The sequence below is a fragment of the Blastomyces gilchristii genome (genome assembly GCF_000003855.2).
Source record: "Blastomyces gilchristii SLH14081 genomic scaffold supercont1.3, whole genome shotgun sequence".
Classification (NCBI taxonomy): Eukaryota; Fungi; Ascomycota; class Eurotiomycetes; order Onygenales; family Ajellomycetaceae; genus Blastomyces; species Blastomyces gilchristii.
The window spans coordinates 4,082,664-4,102,455 of record NW_003101680.1 but is presented as its reverse complement, the minus strand read 5'-3'; the positions used below and the strand labels follow the sequence as shown (position 1 = coordinate 4,102,455).

General features: G+C 31.1%; 2 protein-coding genes across 2 annotated transcripts; both read right to left on the bottom strand.

Moving 5' to 3' along the window:
- Positions 1-2,141: 2,141 nt before the first annotated feature.
- BDBG_02446 (uncharacterized protein) lies at positions 2,142-3,526 on the bottom strand (the record flags this gene model as incomplete). Its single annotated transcript, XM_002627729.2, has 2 exons — positions 2,142-3,171; positions 3,276-3,526. The coding sequence occupies 2 exons, from the start codon at positions 3,524-3,526 to the stop codon at positions 2,142-2,144; spliced, it is 1,281 nt and encodes a 426-aa protein (XP_002627775.1).
- Positions 3,527-4,159: 633 nt separating this feature from the next.
- On the bottom strand, positions 4,160-5,542 carry BDBG_02445 (Atg28p; the record flags this gene model as incomplete). The annotated part of the gene is made up of 1 exon (XM_002627728.2): positions 4,160-5,542. The coding sequence occupies one exon, from the start codon at positions 5,540-5,542 to the stop codon at positions 4,160-4,162; it is 1,383 nt and encodes a 460-aa protein (XP_002627774.1).
- Between the last annotated feature and the right edge of the window lie 14,250 nt (positions 5,543-19,792).

Genomic DNA, 19,792 nt, shown 5'->3' with positions numbered 1-19,792 from the left:
GTTTTTAAATAAGGTATTGTCTCAGAATAAGATGATATTTATATAACTACTTACAGAGATTAAGCACAGTTGTAGTGAATTAATAGAACTTGTATATCAGAGCTTATACAGAATGAAATAGATAGTAAGAACATGATATTTTCTTACAACAGAATACTTGATGAATCTAGAATTCAAGATCTTATCTTACAACAGTGAATTTCTTTATCATTTAATTCACAAGTTATTCTTGACATCATATATCAATGACTATTGAATCACAGAGTCTGAAGAGAGTGAAATTAAGTGAATTTTAATAAAAATCAGAAGAAGGTTTGAGATAAAAGAAGTTGAACAGAATAAATCTTATCTGAGAATGAAGATTAAATATTGAGATGAAAATCTAGTAATTACACAGAGCTGTTATATTGAAGAAATATTGAAAGATTTTGAAATGAATAAGATTAACCCTGCAGAGACCTCAATAATAACAAGTATATAACTGAAATTTTCATCTAATGAGAATGATGAATTGAACAATGACTTTACAGCTATAAGATATTATCAAGAATTGAAATCATTTCAGTATTTAATCTCAAGTAGCTGATCAGACCTGATGTTCGCAGTCAACTATCTCTTATATTTTAACTCACATTTATACAAAGCATGTTAAGCAGTGTTGAAGCATGTTCTACATTATATCAAGAAGATGAAAAATTATAACATATTATACAGAAAGAAGATCAGTGATAAGAATCTGAGTTCTGTAATATACTATGATTTGAACTGAGCAGAGGCAGATTCTTAATACAAATCAACTATTAGCTATATTATATTGATTAATGAGTCACTGATTTCATGACAGTTGCAGAGACAGATATCTATTACTAAATCAATCACAGAAGCTGAATATATTACAGCTAGTGAGACAGCTTGTAAGATAATCTGATTGAATAATATATTATATAATACCAGATTAATAAATAATGAGAAAGTGAAAATATACTCATATTTATAAGTTAATAATAAGAGAGTAATTGATTTAGTGAAAGAGAAGTTCTTAACATAAAGATTGTATTATAGATTAGATATTTTATTCTCTACAATCTGATTAAAAAAGAGAAAATTATAATAAAATATGTTAATTCTATAGTAAACATAGCTGACAGTCTTATCAAGTCACTGATGAAGCCTGTATTTAAAGATTTTATTAAAAGAATTGATTTAAAAGAGATCAGAAAGAAATAATTAAATGATAATAAGAATACAGTGAATTAATGAATTTTATATATATTTCTTGATTTTTATAATTATTACTGTACAGATGCTTTTTCTAATAAGAAAATCAGAGTCTGATTCATGTAATTAATTATTATTACATTTTTGAAAGATTTGAGAATGAAGAAGGCCTTAGATAATAGCTTATTACAGATCACAGTGTAGTAAGAGAAGATGTTAATAATTACTACATCTACTCTAGTCACATGTTATCTCAATCTATTTAGTGTAACTCGCGTAGATAGATTATACAAGATAAACAATATTATTCTTCAAAAGCTTTTAAAAAGTAATATAATAAAAGAATTAATAAGTCAGAACTCAGAATATATAATTTAATAAAAAAAATATCTGACTTTAGAAAATATATATAAAAAGTTTTAACAGAAGTTTATAGAAATATATATTCAAATATTTATAAAATTATTTTTATATAATTACTAGTTATTTTCTTATTTTAATTAATTATAATCTTCTTTTAAGTTTGAATTTTTAATCACTTTTTACATTTTTTTTATATTTAATTCTGATAAAAGTTATATTAAAAAAGATATAAAATTATATTATATTAAATTAAATATAAAAATTTATAATTTCAGTAATCAGTCTAATATTAATATATTATAATATTTTTTCATTAATTAAATATTTTAATTTCAGTAATATATTTTACTATACAAGTATTTTAAACAGACAGTATAATAATTAATAAAATTTTCTATTTTAATGAAAGAATATATTAAATGAATAAAATAAAATAATTTTAGTATCTGAGACATATTGAATAAAGCAATACAGGTAATTAATATCAACAAGAAACTTGTAGTGACAGTGTTGTGCATAAAATGAGCCTCATAATCTGATGTGAAGTACCTGCAGCATTACTATAACAGGGAAGGCATCTTACAGACCTCACCACCACTACTATTGCTACATGCCCACTCTGTCACAGCAGCTCTCATTTGATCCTCCGTCCCTTTCTCAAACCAGAAATGCCCCGCCGTGTCAATCTCCACGAACTCAAGCATTGAGCCCGGCGTCTTCCTGAGATCCGTGACCCATTTCCGTAGCTTCTTCGCTGAAGCGAACATATCATTGTTGCCGTACACAACCAGAGTGCGGTGGGTCGTAAGCTGCTCTTCCGGCGGGGTCGATTTGACCTTCATACCCGCAAGGGTGACATCGAGATTGATTCGAGGGCCGAATAGAGACATCGTCATGAAGTTCGTGATGGGTGGGATGACGGGGGAGATGAGGAGAAACGACACAGCTGGCGTTAGCATATTCTGTGCAATTTCACTAACACCACTACTAGCACTAACACTAGCATCCACTGTTCGATTTTCCACCCCGTGGCCGCGTATAAACCTCGCTCTGAGTCTCCTTCGAGAACGTTCAATGCTATGTCTGATCGCTGCGCCCATATCCATGCTTGACTTTTTCCCAGTGGACTCCGCGCTGCTGCCCATGGAAACACACTGGGACGGCTTTCCCTGGCCATCACAACTGCTGCCCTGTAGAATCGGTGTTCGCGATGACAGTTCCAATTTTGCTTCAAGATTCCAAAGCGTAGATAGATCATCGGCCTGCTGTAAAATTTCCGCACTAGGCGAACCCGCTTCGGGAGATGCGAACAGGCGTAAAACGGCTTCTATGGATGGTAGATGAGATGCGATCATGGAGCCGTAAGAGTACCCGGCTAAAATTATCTCCAATCTTTCAGATCCAGCCGTGGGGTTTTGGATATCAGTCACAGCAGGAGGTTGATTGTTCCCAGATTCAGCCAGTGACTCTCGTATGGAATCGGGATCGATCCCAACAAGGTAATAGATGAGAAATCCGTAAACAGTGACATAGTCACTAAGCTCTGGTCGCGCGGACCAGCTTGTCCGACCTGCAGATTCGGACGCGCCTCTGTAAATATATTTACATATGTAAATCAACACACATAATCACCACACCAACATTCATGGAAAAGAGATACATGTCTCATGGATAGAGAACGCCAGCACACCCACCTAAAATTAAAAGTCACAACAATATATCCCACCTTCAATAGTTCACCCGCGACACCACAAACTATGGGATTGTCATAGTTACCCCCTATGGGGGCATATGGATGTGCGACAATAGCGCCCCTGCTTCTCCACGATAATGCACTATCAGGTCGTGAGAGCTGGCGGGGATGATACAAGCGACAGTCAATCCGGATGCCGTCGTAGAGGGACGGTATTGTGAAGCTGCATAACGGCTGCGGTAAGGGTTCCATGGTGTTTCAGCTGTCTCGTGCAAGTTTATTATTTTAGTGCCTGGATGTTGATTATCTTTGGAGCAAGGAGCCTTGGTGCTGGATGATGTAGCCGTCGTCAGCGACAAATCTGACATCGAGGCATTGTCACATTTCTTTTGGCTTACATTGAGAAATGTCATGTCCTCCAAGAAAAACTGGCGGAGCGGCGTTTTGGAGCCAATACGATGATGTGGTTATTGATGCAGTATAATTATAGCGTGGTTTGGGTTAGTGAATTGGCTCTCCGCCACACAAAAATTTCTCCATCCACACAGGGCATTTTATTCAAAAATCAGGTCGGCGCAGGGAGATGCGAAGGCACGAATAGGGGATCAAAAAAATGTATTCAAATATAGCTAGAACCCGTGAAGCTACGAGAAATATAAATATACATATTGCGCACAACCTTGGAAGCGCGATAGTTATGGAGTTGAACGAGATCCATTTGTTGTCATTGTTTTCCATGCTAATATCAAAAGGCTCTTTCATAATCGAAAAATTGTGACAATATCCAAAAGTAAGCAGGCTATCCAAAAGTCAAATTACCTTCATAAATCTTAAAAATATAGAACCGAAAAAGGACCATTAAAAATTAATATATTGCTCGAAGTTCTATTCGGAAAGTAGCCAAGCGGGATCAGGCTCGTCATCGTCTTCAGATCTGCTTGACTGCACAGGAGAATGCAGTGATTCCACTGTGGTATTCTCCACTGAAGCGGGAGATTGTTCCTTCGAATCTATTGTTTTCCTAGAATCTGCTGCTGCTGTATCCTCCTGAAAATTCAGACTGACTTCAGTTGCTCCCTTTGATAAACCAGCACCCTTGCCATCCCCAAGCGCTGGGAAAGCTTCTAGCAGCAGCCGCCTCGCTTCCCGGAAGGCTTCTAACTCTGCGCCAATGCAGCAAATGAGCAAATTCCAATTTTTCTGCTCCGCGAGTTGTAACCTTGTTTCTAGTTGCGAGGCTATATCGTCTAGTTCTTTTAGAACGGTTTGTTCATGGTTTATGCTTGAGTCCCTATCCCGGGGTTGTAAAACTTGCGAACCCTGCTGCAAACTGCGCATTTCCTGTCGTAATAATTTCTCAAAGTTGGATATATCTGATACAGCTTTTTGCCAGACCCCGCCCCCTTCCCTTAAGGCCTCGATCTCAAGATCAACTTTGTGTCGTTTGCTCCTTAATTCGCCCTGCTCCAGTACCCATTGCTCATTCGCCATCTCGAGGGTCCTGCGTTTCGGATTCAGAGTATAGAATGGAGGGGGGGTAGCGGAGGGAGGCACAAGAGGCCGTATGGGCGGAGATCGCAGATAATTGCTCACATCTGTTTGGACTAGCGCCAACGAGGCCTTGTACGAGGATAATTGGGCGTCAACGGAGTTTTGAATCTGGGAAACCTCGTTGAGGATGTAGCGATGCTGCGATTTCATTTGTAGCAACTTTGACTCTAGGTCTCGAATATCTGTTTCCAGAGTGCGAGCTGCCCTCATCAGATTCTCTGCTCTTAGTGATCCCCCGTTCATTTGGATTTCCGCTATTGCTTTTTCAAGTCCACTCTGCTTGGTCACGAAGCTTTCCACTTCTTTCACTGCCAGCCTCCGATTCTTCAGCTCGGAGTCAATGAGCCGCCGCTCTTCCTCCTTTAGACTAAGTAATGTATGCATTGTTTTAAGAATCCCACGCCGGGCACCACGGAGTCCTATTTTCTTTTTCGCTGGTTGTCGTACGGGTATGGTGATGGCACTATGAGAGCTGCTGCTGAATTGGGAGGGTGTAGGAGTAGGAGTCAAGCTGCCATTTGAAGTGGTATCGTCTCCAGCAGGCCCAGAGAGACCCGCAGCTAACCCAGCACTCTGAGCATCTAGAAGTGTTTGGAGATCGCGCTGGAGCTGTCTTGATTGGCGTTCTATATGCAGGAAAGAATCATAGTGCTGAACGGCGAGCTCTGGAGGTATAAGCTGTATCTGGCCGTTGTCGTAGGGCAAGAGCGTGGACATTTCAATGCTGCAGAACTAGAATATGGTAGAAAAATAGACCAGAAGGCCGTGGACTCGGTAAGTAAGTTATTTATTCGTGAACAGTTAGATCATGAGTTGGTATAGGGGGTATACAGATGCAAGAAATCAAAATCATGGACACTTTCTGTGGGTGTGTTCTCTGCCTCTTTCTCACCACACCGCCTGGAAGGTTACCCGCATGACACGCAGCATGAATAGGCCGTGGGTAATTGCCTCTTAAGATTGAGTCAGGCTTGTGATGTTCCGCCGCCACCGGTTCCAATCGTGATCACGTGCATGCACGTGATCCACACACATCCTGTAGCAGCGTCCGCCCAGTGGCGTTTGTAGGCTGCTGGGGCAAAAGAGCTCAGTCACCACCAGCGCACTGCTGGTAGAAGGGCCGATCAACCGCGGGACCCCCAACAGCGTTGCCATAGCGATCGCGCCGCCTACACGTGATCTCATATGTAATATAAATGTAACTAGCTCTTTCTACACGAATACAACAGATTAACCATCCCACAGATTATAGCCCGGATAGCACGTTTTTTTTACAAAGAATCACATTATTTTTATTTTTATTTTTACTTTTATTTAAAAACACCTGTGTAAGCATTGAATGTGTTCACTCTGAATAGAAGAATTCTTTTATCATGTTTACTTTGCATGTTTTAAGTATATTTACTTAATCAGTAATTGAAATAGCAGAACTCTACAGTATAATATATTTATTTTTAATTTTTGTCTTTAACTCTTCTTTAACTGATGAGTACTTTGGCTACATTATAAAGTGATAGAAGAAGAACTTTATATTCATATTTTCACACTCAGATATCTATTGATATAAGAATAAGTACTCACAGATAATTATTCAGATATTTATAATATAATATAATATATACTAATAGTTACTAGAAGTAATCACAGTAGAAAGATAAATGTAAGAATTAAATATATAATAGTATTTAAGTTAAGTTATAAATAGTAGTTATAAACTTCAGTCTATATAGTTATATATAGTCAAGAGCTGCTAACTCTATTAATTATATAAGAGATAGAAATAGAGATAAAGAATCTATAAGAAGTAGAATTTCTTATATACTCTCTTCTTTTTAAAGCTTTATCAGTGAAGCTTTTCACTGAGTAATTTCATAGAATCAGACTCAGTACTGTAGTGATACTTACTAAAAACTCTTTATATTTATAAAAAATCTTAATGAGGAAAAATTTCTTATTACTATAAAGAGAAAAGAGTCTATTACTCAGTTTCTTATTTTATAAAATTCTTTATAATTTGTAGATTTTTTTCTAACTGTTATATAGATTTATCTCATATCTTTTATTCAGAAAAGTTTCAGTTAAGTCTCAATTATTTTCATGAAATTCTTATGTAATTATTATATAGATTTATCTTATATCTTTCAATTTAAAGAGTTTCAGTTAATCTTCAATCAATTTTCCGCGAGGTTCTTATGTAATTATTATACAGATTTATCTTACATCTTTTAATCTGAAGAGTTCTAATTAATCTTCAGTTATTTTTTCACAAGATTTTTATATAACTATTACACAGATTCATTCTGCATGATAAATCACTTCTTGTGAGATTACTCTTATTAAAGAGAAGTACTTATAAGTTAATCTTTTACTTATTCTTATAAATTATTATTCTTTAACACTGTAAAGTTGTAAGAAATTTTTCATTCTTTTATTAACTCTGTAGAATTGTAGAATCAAGATATCTATGATCTGTAATTACTTTTTATACTTACTTAGAAAGATTCAGATCTGTAACTTATAATTACTTTTTATTTACTAAAGTAATCTAACTGTTTTACAGAATCACTTATAGTGTAAATAAATTTTCTCAGAGTAGTATAAATATCTGAGATCTATTTACAGAATCTTATGTTTTTTTCTCTTTTTCTATAATAGCTCTTATTCTTATAATCTGTGAGTATCTTCATTCATTTATAAAGTGTTTTCACTCAGATAATAGAGAGAGAGTGTTTCTAATAATATCTGTATATTAATTCAAGAACTTCTCAAGAAAAATTTTTTTTCAAATTTTAATATCTTTATAAATAATATTTAACTACTACTAAGCTTCTTATAAGTATTTCTATAACATCTCTGATTACTTTCTATTAGCTGATAATACAGAAACACTGTTACTGATAATTAGACTAACTGCTGAGATTATGAATTACATGTTTAATTTCATTTAATCTGATCTCATACATTTCTTAGTGTGTATTGTTGAAAGAAATCTCACTTCTCATGAATTCTTTACCTCTATTCCTATCTCTCGCGTAATCAATAGAGTTAGCGGCTCTTGGCAACATATAACTATATAGACTGAAGTTCACAAATACTATTTATAACTCAGCTTGAATACTATTATATATTTAATCTCTATATTTTATCTTTCTATCATGAATACTTCTAATAGTTAACAGTATATATCATGTCAAGCTGTAAATATCTGAATAATCATCTATAAGCACTTATTCTTATATTTCAAGCTCTGTTAGTCAGCAACTATCTATTATAGCTAAAAGAACTAGAAACTTATATACTTCAATCTCTATAAACTCTACTGTAGATACTCAGAAGCAGTCATCTGAATTATAAATAATCTCTATAAAAGAAGTCTCAGAGAATGTATTAATTACTTATAGAATATTATTCTCTGTATCTATAACAGAGAAACTCTTTAAAGTGATGAATGAATTAATCTTAATAAAGAATATTCTTGAGTATTTCTCACAGAATTAAGTTATTTTTCTATAAGAAATGCTTACTATCTGTAAACACTCTTAAACTGACTCTCTAGACATAATGTTCAGAGATATTTATAAACTGAAAAGAAACTTTCTTAAGCTATAATTACTTAAGATTATCTATTAAATCACAATGTATAAAAGCTTTTATAAGTGTGTATTTAAAATTGACTTACAAGCTCAGCTGTGTAATATAAAAGATGAAGAAGCTGTTATTTATATAATAACAGATCTCTACTATACTAAAGTTAAGAACTGACTAAATTATCTAGAGAATAATTATAAGAGATTTCACTAATCTATTCTCAAGATCTATTTGAAGAATAAGTTCAGAGACTCTGTAAGCTGAACAGAGAATATCTGAGCTGTAATTATTAATATTAGAAAAAGAGATAAGAGATCTGATAAAGACTACTCACAGTGTTTTATAAAATTATAATATAAATTGAAATCTATAAAAACAGAGCTCTGAAACAAGATCTCAATAATGACATTTATAAAGAGACTGAATAAAGATATATAGAATAAACTTATTAAGTAAGACTCTAAGTTCTTGACTCTGAAGAAACTGATAACTCTTATTCACTGCTTATAAATCACTGTAAGAGTCACAGATCTGTGAAGAGTGAATTATTAACTAGTCTTACAAGAGTTAGAATAACAGAGAACAGATTTACTGAGAAAAGATAATAAGATATAGAGAGATTCATATCTGACTACTGAGTAGAGAGAGAGAGCTTTATAAGCTTCTGTAAACAGAGTCTATAATAGAGAGATTAAGAAAAAGAATCTTTATTTTATCTATTTTAAATCAGAACATCTTCACACAAACTGTCTGAATAAACTAAAATAGAAATTTGAAAAGTTATAGACAGAGTTAGTAACAGTCTTCTTAAGAGTCTTGAAGCTGATATCTGAATTTGTTACTTCTTTAATGAAAATGTATACTTATAGAGAGAGACTGTGCTGTAGTACTACTATTTCATCAGTATAAAAAGTATTGATAAACTCAGAATCTCAGATTACTATAGTGTTTTTAATACTTATAGAATAAATAAGCTAAGTGATGAAAACTGAGAATCTACTCTTATAATAAGCAGAATATAAGAACTTAGATCTGAGAACTGAGAGACTTATAAGAGTTATCTTTAAATTATAAGATCTCTTCAAAATCTGAAGAAGATTTATAAAAACTATAATTATTACAGATATCACAGATAACATGTACTGAAGACTTGTATAACTTCAAAGATATAATTTATACATAGCTGTCTATGAGTCAGGTTATAGTTCTGATCAGTATTAACAGACTTACTTACAGAGATAGAATCAGTTGATACTGTAAAGTTAATTAGAGAAGACAAGCTTATCTATATAATAACTTTATAAATATCTGAGAACTTTATAATTATGAAAACTGAGCTTCAGATATCAGAGAAATATCAAGATCTTATAGAGATATTCAGTTTAGCTAAGATAGCTGAGTTTTCATCTCACTATAAGAAGAATCTAGTAATAGATTTAATAGAAGAGTAGAAACTCTTCTAAAAATCAATCTATAAGCTCTCTTATTATGAGACAGAGATCTTACAGACTTATATAAAGAAGAATCTGAAGAATGACTTTATTTAATCTTCATAGATCTCTGTGAAAGTCTCTGTGATATTTGTAAAGAAGAAGAATGAAGATCTCAGATTATATATAAACTACTGTAATCTGAACTTCAAGACTATAAAGAGTTACTATTCTTTATCTCTAATTGAGAATGTAATTAACTGTCTTATAGAAGCTGTTATATTTATATAACTGAATATAATTAATATATATATCTAACTGTGAATATAATCTGAGAATGAATGAAAGACTGTCTTTAGAACTACACTGAGATTTTTTGAATATCTAGTGATGTCTTTTAATTTGACTAATACTTCTGTGATATTTCAGTCTTTTACTAATAAAATACTTTATATATATCTGAATGTCTTTATAATAATATATCTGAATGATGTAATAATGTACTCTATGAAGAAGAAAGAATACACTGAGAATATAATAAGTGTGTTAAAGATCTTAGATAAGACAGAACTGTATATTAAGATTTTAAAGTACAACTTCAGTATCTATCAGATTAATTTTCTAGAATATATAATTATTACAGATAATATTCAGATGAAATTCTCATAAGTTAAGACTATTCTATTATAATTAGAGTTAACTAGTATTTATAAGATTCAGATCTTTCTAAGCTTTATAAATTTCTATAGACAGTTTATCTTTGTATTTATAAGAATCTTCTTAGCTCTTACAGATATGCTGAAGAATAAAAATAAGAAAAAGTCATTTTAAATAAAGAATGAAAAGATTATTAAGAAGAAAGAGCTGTGAGAACTTTCTTATCTTAGAAGCTTATAAGATCTTTACAAGATTAAAACAGATATTTATAAATACAGTGATACTGTTTCACTTTAATCTCTTACTCTTAATTAGATTAAAGATAGATATCTTCTTCTTTATAATTTCAGAAATAGTCTTATAACTACAGTTAAATAAGAACTGAGTTTCAGTGATCTTTTTCTTATGAAAGTGTGGCGGGCTGCGCCCGATCAATCATATAGACTATTTCATTACACTTCATAGATTCTTTCATTCCCGATCACTGATCCTCGGCCGCTACGAACGCGCGTAACATACACTCCGATTCTCAGCCATTCCTGATCACCAATCCTCGGCCGCTATGAATGTGTGTATATTCTTCCACCCTGAAGCTTCATCACATACACCATCACATACATGTATAAATATTCATCTTGATCACTGATTCTCACACTTTCTCTTTCTTTTCTTCTTTAATGTTTTTATCTTTGTTATATAAGATCTATCAATATTATACTGATCTATTCAGTGTAGATCTCTTACACTATAAAAATGTTCTTTATCTTCTTATTAGAAACAATTATTCATCAAGAGATATCTGAATATGTAATAATATGTAAGAAATAGAGAAACAGTTAAATAGTTAAGTGAACACTGAGTTCTCAGATAGAAACTTACTCATCAGTCACTCTGACTCTGTAACAAGATCTTATGAAGAGAATAAGATCTTATAAGAGAATATCAGTGAAAGACCTGAGAGTTCTGACACTTAGATGTATGAGAATATGATTACACTTCTTCAGATTTCACAGATATTACATAGCTGATGATTGATATAATCATGTCTAATAATAATATGAAACTCTTGAATGTGAGTATAGATACAATATCACAGTGACTCTGAGCAACATTGAACTTATAATAATAATAAATAGCTGATATACATGCAACTCAATAACTTCAATATGAAGAGATTCAATGATTAATTCATGTGATTTCAATATCTACAGAATCAAATATAAAAGCACTGAAAGAATGTTTAAATACTTCTGTATATTTTAATACTTCTGATCTCACTCTCTACTCATCATGAAGAATGAAAATACTTATGAAACTGAGTGTAGATGAAGATTTCATCAGTTTATTAATCAATCAAAATTGATATATTAATGAATGATTGAAAGATTATATCAAACAGAAGTTTTATTCATAAATGAAAGCATGTGAATCAGTGTTGTGAATGTCTGATAATATTATAAGATATCTTTATATTCTGTTTCAAGACACTGTCATATAACAGAAAGTATTAGATTGATTACAGAGTACTTGACAGAGAAATACTTCTCTTATAACATTTATCTCTGACTTTAATATCAAGATTCTAGAAGCAGATGATCAATCTTGAGAGAATTGAATAAGAATTAGCATGCTCAAGAAGATATTGACTTTTGAACTCTTACAGATTCTTATAAGTGTAGATAAAGATCAGACTTATAAAGACTTCTGCACACAGCTTCAGACATTGAATGACTATCTTATCAAGCTTAAGAGTATACAGAACAGTGATAGAAGATGTTACATCTCAGTCACTTATACACTCACACTGAAGAATAATGATACAGAGGTCATGAACTGAATAGATTCAAATGTCTATATATAAGCAAGCGTTGTCACTGTTCAAACAGGCTTCTGAGTCTCTGAGATCACTTCTGAAGAAGTTGCTGATTGATATTAATATGAAGTGTGTATTAACTGTAACTGATCAGAACACATTGCTTTCAACTGCTAATTAATCTATATATCTTCATATTTGAGAGAAAGATTAGTGTCTGTCTGCATCAATCATGTTATATTAGAGAAAGATTCAGAGAATAACTATAAGAATATCTCAGTGAAACAGAGAAAAGATTAACTTCTATTCAAATTTATAAACAGAAGCTTGAAGAGATCAGATAACAATAATTTAAAGAGAAGATGATAATGAATGCAATTCTTGTATCTACTGTAATTAATAATATGTATAATATAAAAGCTATGATAGACAGTGATCTATGTTACTATATAATGATAAAATCTTCAGTTATAAGATATCATAATCTTCAGTGTATCTCTTTATCAAAATCTTGACTTCTTGCAGAATTTAATAGTCTGAAAGATGTTTGTATCTGTTATATGATGAAACTAAACATAGATGTGAGAGAATATCAATGTGAAGATGTCTATGTATATGAAGTTGATAATCTTGATTATGATTTTATATTAGAACTTGTCTGACTATCTGAACAAGGCATCTGGCTGAATACTTGAAACAGAAGTTTGATATTCTCTAATGATGATAGAATTTATGAAGATAATATTCACAAGACTATGAATCTTACAATGATCTCTGTCAATGCTTATGAAATACTCTGAAAAAGAAGTTATTATCAAAATCACTGACAGAGTCACTGACAAGTTCACTGACAGCAGAATCATATATCAATCTATTCTATCAGTCTGACTGATATTAAAAAGACTCTAGAAAAGTTATTCTGTATTATAATAACAGATTCTTGTACAAAACTCTCTTAATAATATTATAAGTATCTAGATGTCTTCTGATAAGATAATATTATAAACATATCTCTCTTATGAGATTCTGAAGTGAATCACAGTATCAAGTTAGAGAAAAAGAATAATAAGAACTCTGAACTGTCATGAGACTCTCTTTATAACATATCTCAAGATGAACTTCTTCTTCTTTGAAAGACACTCAATAATCTATTGAATAAAGAATTTATATATGTTAGTAACTCTTTCACTGCAGTCTTTATTCTCTTTACAAAGAAATCAGATGAAAAACTTCAATTCTGTGTGAACTATCAAGATCTGAACAGATTGATAAAGAAAGATTGATATCTCTTATCTCTTATCAATGAAACTCTAGCACAAATCAAGTGAGCTCAATGATTTATAAAGTAAGATGTCATTACCATGTTTTATAAGATTTGTATTACTGAAGAAGATGAATGACTTACAGCATTCTGAATATATTATAATCTCTTTAAATGAATAGTCACACTCTTTGAGCTGACTAATGCTCTCAGTATATTTCAGAAGTATATCAACTGAGTGCTCTGAAATTTTCTTAATAAGTTTGTATCTGCTTATCTAAATGATATTCTCATCTTCACTGATAAATTCAGAAAAGAATATTAAGAATATGTGTAAAAAATATTACAATGACTACAAGAAGCAGAACTACTGATAGATATTAATAAGTATGATTTTAAAGTCAAGAGTATCAAGTATCTGAGTTTTATTATAGAAGCTGATAAGGGAATTTGAATGAATTCTGAGAAAGTCTCTGTTATTCTTGAATGAGAAGCTCTGTGTACTGTGAAAGATGTATAAAGCTTCATCAGATTTACTAACTTCTATCAGTAATTTATATGAAACTTCTCAGATATTATAAGACTACTTATAGATCTCACTAAGAAAGACTCAGTATTTTAATAATCAGTGAATACTGAAGCTGCATTTGTATAGATAAAGAGAATATTCATTAATACTTCTCTACTGATTATATTTAATTCTGATTATAAGACAGTTGTTAAAGCTGATTTCTCTGACTATGTAATAGAAGAAGTAATATTATAATATGATGATAAAGATATTCTATAATTATATATCTTCATATTTAAGAAACTGAGTTCTGCTGAATGCAATTATGAGATCTATGATAAGAAACTTCTTACAATTATATACTGTTTAGAAGAATGAAACTCTGAACTCTGAAGTATCTCTGCATTTAAGATAGTTATAGATTATAAGAATCTCAAATACTTCATAACTATCTGTAAACTTACTGAATAACAGATATGATAATCTGAGTTCTTAAACTGCTTTCATTTTATAATACACTACTGTTCTGACAGTCAGAACTTGATGATAGATGCTCTCTTATAATAAGAGCAGAATATGTCATCTGATGTAACAGATACTTACTGAATGAACTGAGAGCACTGACTCTTAAATCTGAAGATACTAGTTGATCAAGATGAAACAGCTCACAGCACTATATATACTTCTCTGATTAGAATTATCACTGATATCTCAACTTCTTCTGAACCTATATTAGATAAGCTATGATATACAGTAGCTCATACTGATGAACTTCTTCAAGCACTCACTGAAGCAGTATAATAAGAAGTACTCTGATTTCTCTCAGAAATATATATAAGAACTGACATCTCAGAATATTCAATTAATGATAATAACACTCTATAATTCTGTGAATGATGCTGAGTTTCTCACTCTGAATTCTTACACATCTGAATAATACAAGAGATGCATGATTTGTGTATAACTAGCTATTTAAGTCATAAACAACTATATAGAATGATCTCTCAAGAGTTCTATTAATCTGAGATATTAAACAGTATCAGATGCTTCATCTGAAACTGTAATTACTGTTCTTCTATTATTTCATGAAAGAACTGTAGAAAAGATCTACTGAAATCACTTAATATTTCTGATAGAATCTGATAAGATGTAGTAATTAACTTTGCTATTAATCTATCTAAGAGTAAGAATTGTAGAAACATTCTGATCATTATAAATTAATTAAGTAAAGATATAATATTAAAATCTTGTAATAAGATGAATACTGAACAAGTCACTGAAGCTTTTCTATAGAGTCTGTTTTATTAAATACATGAATTACTGAGATTCATAGTATCAGATTGAGACTGTCAATTTATAAGTATTCTCTAAACTAGAATCTGTTAAGTTCTCAAGATTATATGCTGTCTGTCAACTATCTATCACTCTGAGACTGATAATATATTAAAATGAATAATTCAGACTGTAAAGAATTATCTTTATAAGTTCTGTAATCACTTATAAGATAATTGATATGATCTTCTTCTACATACAGAGATTGCTATTAACAGTTAAGATGCTATTTTAACAGATATAAGTCTGTTCTTTCTTACATATAAATATCATATGAAAGTATTGAATCTTCTAGAGATTACACAGTTCATACTGAATTCTCACAGTCTGATTCAGATCACTGATAATATAGTAATAAAGCTCTGAGATGTCTGTGATTGAGCAGAGACCTTCATAGCAACTGTGAAATAAGATCAACAGAATCAAATCAATATTCACTGAGACTCTGCTGAATAATATAAGATAGAAGATCTGATATGATTGAATCTTAAGAATATATGAATCACACATTCATCTTGTATGCTAGATTATCATCATATTAGATATAAAGTGATAGAAGTTCTAGATAGTTATAACTACTATCTTAACACATTATCAGAGATTCATGATGTATTTTATACAAGCTTGTTTCATCACTGTCACTGATTCATTTCCTTCTCAGCTGACTTCTGACTGACAGTTATCAGACATCATAGAGGAAGATAATGAGCTTGAGTGAGAGATTGAGAATATTCTTGATAAGAGATTCTGCAGCTGCAGCTGATAATATCTCATGAAATGAGTCAGCTATAATTAACTGATCTGAACTCTGAGTTCTGTATTATTCAAAACAGCAGCTCTTGACTGATGAGAACTACTTCTGAAAGAAGGAAGCTAATGTGATGAGCTGCACCTGATCAATCATATATACTATTTCATTACACTTCATAGATTCTTCTATTTCTGATCACTGATCCTTGGCTGCTATGAACATGTGTAATGTATGCTCCGATTCTCAGCTATTCCTGATTGCCGATCCTCAGCTGCTATGAACGCGTGTATATTCTTCCGCCCCGAAGCTTCACTGCATATGCCACCACATATGTGTATAAATATTCATCTCAATTGCTGATTCTCGTACTTTCTCTTTCTTTCCTTCTTTAATGTTTTTATCTTTGTTATATAAGACCTATCAATATTATACCAATCTATTCGGCGTAGGCCTCTTACAGAAAGATACAATCTGCAGAGATTAACTATGATATTTATAATCAGAAGCTTCTTATAATAGTGAAATTCTTTTATCACTGATATTACTATTTTAAGAGTCTTATAATAGTGATTACTGTTAGAACTGATTATAACAGCTTATAATAGTTTACTTTAATCAAGAAACTCTCACAGTAGCAGATCTACTGAACTCAGAGACTGAGTAAGTTCTGATTCAAGATAGAGCATATTAAAAGAACTAAGAACTTAGCAGATAGACTCTCTCACAGATCTGACTATGTTAAGAAGACTAGAATAACAGATATAGAGAGACTAGAGAAGATAGAAAAGCTTTATAAGATGCTTAGACTGAGTATTATAAAGAGATTAACTGAAGAGTCTCTTAATCTCTTATAAGAGAAGAGAGAGAAGAGAGAGAAGAAGTCTGTATAACTACTCTTTATAATATTAAGAGTTAACACTCTGAGAATCTCTGTAAGAATTCTTGAAGAGAGTATCTATAATCTGAAGAGTTTGCAGACTTTAAGAAGTATTATAAAAGACCTGATATAAGAGAAAACAGAGTATAAGTCTTTATAAGATCTTCTGTTCAGATTGTCTGAACTGTAACTGAAGAATGAATATACTTAGTATATTCAGAAACTACTTACAGCAGAGATCAATTCTATAGAAATAAAGAACTAAAAAGACTTAAATAATCTCTTGTAAAGAGAGAGCTGGATTTATATATCTATAAATAAGTTTCTATGAGTAAAACTTATTAAAAGATATTATAACTCTTCTCTAGTAAGTCATTTTATAGATACTAGATCTTATGAGTTGCTTATAAGAAAATACTTCTGACTGAAGATATAAGAACTTGTGAAGATGATAGTGAATTCTTATATTATTTATCAGAATTCATGAGTAGTATGATTCAAACTATATAAAGAACTTACTTCTCTATTCATTTTATAAGAATCTTGAGAACAGCTAAAAATGAATATTCTTGTAAGTCTCTCTGAAAGTAAGAACATATATAATGCCTGTTTTAACAGTGTGCTGATAATAGTAGATTGCTTTATTAAGATGATACACTTTATACTCATCTGTAAGAACTTAAAGTCAAAGAATTTGACTTATATCTTTATCTGTGATATAATTCAGTTGTATAAATTATCTATAAATATTATCTCAGACAGAGAATCAATTTTTACAGAGAAGTTCTGATCTGATCTGATAACTATACTGAAGATTTTATAAGATCTAAGTATGACTTTTCATTAATGAATAGATGATCAGATAGAATATCTGATAAGTATATTAAAACAGTATCTGTAGTACTTTGTCAATTATAATTAGAATGACTGAATACATTGATTATTACTCACAGAGTTTATATACAACAACTCAAAGTATATCAGCACTGATAAAACTCTCTTTGAGATGCTCATTGAGACTCACTCATGAATAATCTTGATGAAGCTGTGAGAGTATACTATAGAGTATAATAATGCTTATGAACAGACTGAGAGAATTCAGAATATCTGAGAGAAAGTCTGTGAATTCTTGAGAAAGACTTAAGAGTATCAGAAGAGATATTATAACTTTAAGTATATTATAAAGAGTTTTAAGAAAGATGATAGAGTCTGACTGAGTTTAGAAAATATTATCATACAGAGATCTAGTAAGAAACTGAATCTCTTATAAATAGAGTCTTATAAGATTATGAAGAAAGTTAGCTTATAGTTTTATAGATTAAAACTGTTATCTAAGTTATAGATATATAATATTTTTTATATCTCTTTACTTTATAAATATAAGAAATTCTTAGAAGAGAATTCTATGACTTATCACTCTGTTTATAAAGTATTAGAGAGTAAAAGAGAATATCAGATTAAAGAGATTATTAACTCAGAGAAGTAAGATTATAAGCTCTGATTCAAGATTCAGTGATAAGAGCATTCTGATAAGATGAATAAGTTCACTTAAGAATTATCTGAGTAGATAAGATATCTGTAGAAGCTGAGACATGACTTTTATACTGTAAATTCTGATAAGTTAGAATAATATAATCTTCACTAAGAATCTGATTATGATAAAGATATTAACACTGTTATTTATAAATTCTAGTCTATAAGATGATGAGTTTCTACTGAGATGAATAGTTCACAGTATATATAAAGAGAAGAAGAAATCATATTCTTATTAAAGTTAAAAAATAAAGAAAATAAAAACAGAACTGTGAACATAATTTAGAGATTAATAAAGAAAAAATAAAGAAAATTCATATTCACATTCTTAATATTCATAATATTCAACTTTCTCACAACTATTAATTCTTCTCTTTAAAGAAGTAGAGAGTATTATATTTGTGATACAGATAATTATTACATTTGATATGAAAGTTATCAGAAATGCATAGACTTTAGAGAAGATGAACATCAGAGTATATACAGTTATAGCAGAATCTTGAGAGCTGATTATCTGTGTATATAATCAGATATCTCTTATGAAGCTGTGTTCACTCTCTCAGTTATACTGAAGTATTCAGCCTGGAAATAATTAAGATGTAAAGAGAGAGTTTATCTACTCAGATTAACTCTTATCATGAATTCATGATATTTGTATTATCATAATTACTCAGATTTTACAGGTACTCAGAATCTCATCTCTCATTAATAATGAGATTACAGAAATGCACTGTAATGTGAGAACTGTTGATAGAGAATCTAGACATATTTACATATATCTGATTAGAGATTGTGTGAGTAGAGAGAGAGTGATTATAGGTCTGCAGAACTGTAGAGAATACTGACAGCACTGAGAGCTTTATAGAAACTGTTATCTAGAGTCTGTAAGAAATTACTTACAGAGAGACTTACAGCAAAGAGTGAGACTACACTGCTTAGAGTCAGAGACTGATCTAGAAGAGACATGGAATTAACTACTGATCTGAAGATTAAGTGTGATAATGAGACTGAAGAGAGTGAAAATACTGTTGTAAGTAATGATACTTCTGCTTTATCAGCCAGTAAAAAGTGATCAGAGAAGTCATGAGAATACTTATAAAAGGCTCAGTGATAATCAGACATTATTTACAAAGATATTGAAATTGAAAAATTTTTTATTCTTGAGAAGTTCTTGAATTAATATATAGATATTGTTAGAAATACTCTCTCTCTGT